Source organism: Phalaenopsis equestris, unplaced genomic scaffold, assembly GCF_001263595.1.
Source record: "Phalaenopsis equestris unplaced genomic scaffold, ASM126359v1 Scaffold232091, whole genome shotgun sequence".
Taxonomy (NCBI): Eukaryota; Viridiplantae; Streptophyta; class Magnoliopsida; order Asparagales; family Orchidaceae; genus Phalaenopsis; species Phalaenopsis equestris.
This window is the reverse complement of record NW_018250060.1, coordinates 1-2085: the sequence shown is the minus strand read 5'-3', so window position 1 is coordinate 2085 and position 2085 is coordinate 1. Positions and strand designations below refer to the sequence as shown.

The following is a 2085-nucleotide window of genomic DNA, read 5'->3' as shown; positions in this document are numbered from 1 at the left end:
CATTTAAATCAAATTTGTTGAACGAAAATGGTTCTTCAATTCAAACGAAGCCAAAATACGTAAGAAATCGTCTGATTTTTTTTTTTTTTTTGAAAAAAGTATATATTTATAATTATCATTATAGTTCTGTAAAAGTTGAACAGTTGATTTATTCACCACAGTTTACAACTAGATTTCTAAAAAGCTGTAGCCAGTCCCGACAGAATTGCATACAAAACGTAAATCGAAATACTGAGCAAGTAGTGTGACAAAATTATTACAAAATTTTAATTCCAAACTAAAATAAAAATTAAAAAAAAAAAGAAGAAGAGGAAATTGCATCCTTGAAACCAAAATAATGGGATTGATCCCGGAATTGGAATCAGAGTTCTGCATCCTGTCCTCCGCCTCCCTTAGATTTAAAAACAGCCTTCTTTATCTTATCCTTCGTCATCCCCACCGCTTTCTCTGCCGCTTTTGCCGCCGCCGCCGCAGACATCTCCACCGTATCCTTGCTCGTCTTAAAGCTCTTCTTCGACGCTGCCTTCATCTTCTCTCCTGTTCCCGATTTTCTGCACGTCCAACAACCAATTAAATCAAACTTAAATCACCTAAATCCGCCGTCATTAATGCATATAGATGAACACATAAAATTCAATATAATAATAACAGGGTAGCCGACCCCGAAGATTCGGGAGGACGGAGGGTCATCCATGTGAGCTTAGCCCAAGAGCTGAAAGCTTCCCAATGGCTGTTGAAGCGGGTGAAACCGATCCCTCTCTCCACTGCATCTAGGGTTAGTTTCTCCTCTTTTTCATTCGATTTATACTCTCCCGCCTGAGAAGCTGAAGGAGACAACAGAAGGATGAGGAGGATGATGAGAAATCGGAGTTGGGAAGGCCAAGTAGAAGGTGAAGACCATATTTCCATGCGCATTTCCATTTTCATGTAGGGTTAGTTATCAATCAATCAACGATCGAGGCAGAAGTAGGAGGTGAGTGCCTACTTACGTGGAGACTAGTTTTATTCCAGACGTGCGCCACGTGGCACACACGTGGTCTTGGCTAAATGAGTTCGCTGTAGGGGTGTTTGTGATACTTAGCTACACGTGCCTCCTCGCCTCTTCTTTATAAATCGAATGACTCAAATATTCAAATTCTGGAGCATGCTGTTTTTAAAAAACATCTAAATAAGAGCATGCACAATTTTATTCTTATTGAATTGATTTAAGGAATTTTTACATCCATACCACACCATTCTTATGTACGTATTTACTAGTTTAACACCCAGAATTTGATATTTTCCCTTATTAGGGCTTGCTCTTAGATAGAATATATATATATATATATATATATATGTATGAAAATATTTGTATTTTACGTTAAAAGGGTAATCGTGTAATGTTTTTTATGCAATGCTTAAGAATTGTGTATGCAAACATCTACTGGCCTACTAATTAGTTAGAATGGCAAATATAGAAGAGAGAGGTCGGCATGCCATGACTTTCTTCATAAATAAATAAATAAAAATTATCATCTATATTATAATAATCCAAAACAAATAATTACGTGTTGCATTTGGTATTATTTTATCCATTATGTCCATTTGTTAGAGCAAGTCAATTAGATGCCATTTGTAATATATGTATTTGAAAAATACAAGAAAGAAATTTGTTTGGCAATTTATCGAAGTCCATATGGATCAATATGCCGTTGGCCAATAACCTGTACCTGCAACTTAACGCGTCTCGGCTGAGCTTGTTGGCGCTAAGCTCCAGCTCAAATATTGTTTTATTTTTTTATTTTTTGTTTTATTGCATGCCTCACTTGTTTGTAAATAAATAATAATAATAATAATAATAATAAAGAAAAAAAGAAAAGTCCTCGTTGTAATAATTCCCACAAATAATAATAATAATAAAGGAAAAATATGACCGTTGGGAACAAACGTAGTCCAAAACGAGCTGATTTCGCCAGCTGGAGATACGTGGCGGCCTATTTATTTCTCTCCCCACAATTTCTTACCATTGTTCCCATTAGCTTTCCCCCTTTCCCCTCCTCCATCTGATCTCATGGCCGACGGCGAGATCGGCTGCTGTGTTTTCCT

The 2085-nt window shown here is 36.7% G+C and overlaps 1 protein-coding gene across 1 annotated transcript; it reads right to left on the bottom strand.

Annotated features, from left to right (window-relative positions):
* Positions 1-180: 180 nt before the first annotated feature.
* LOC110038186 lies at positions 181-984 on the bottom strand. The gene is made up of 2 exons (XM_020742958.1): positions 662-984; positions 181-551 (listed from the first exon to the last, which is right to left on the bottom strand). Exons 1-2 carry the CDS (start codon positions 925-927, stop codon positions 362-364), a joined length of 456 nt encoding a protein of 151 aa, XP_020598617.1. The 5' UTR covers positions 928-984; the 3' UTR covers positions 181-361.
* Between the last annotated feature and the right edge of the window lie 1101 nt (positions 985-2085).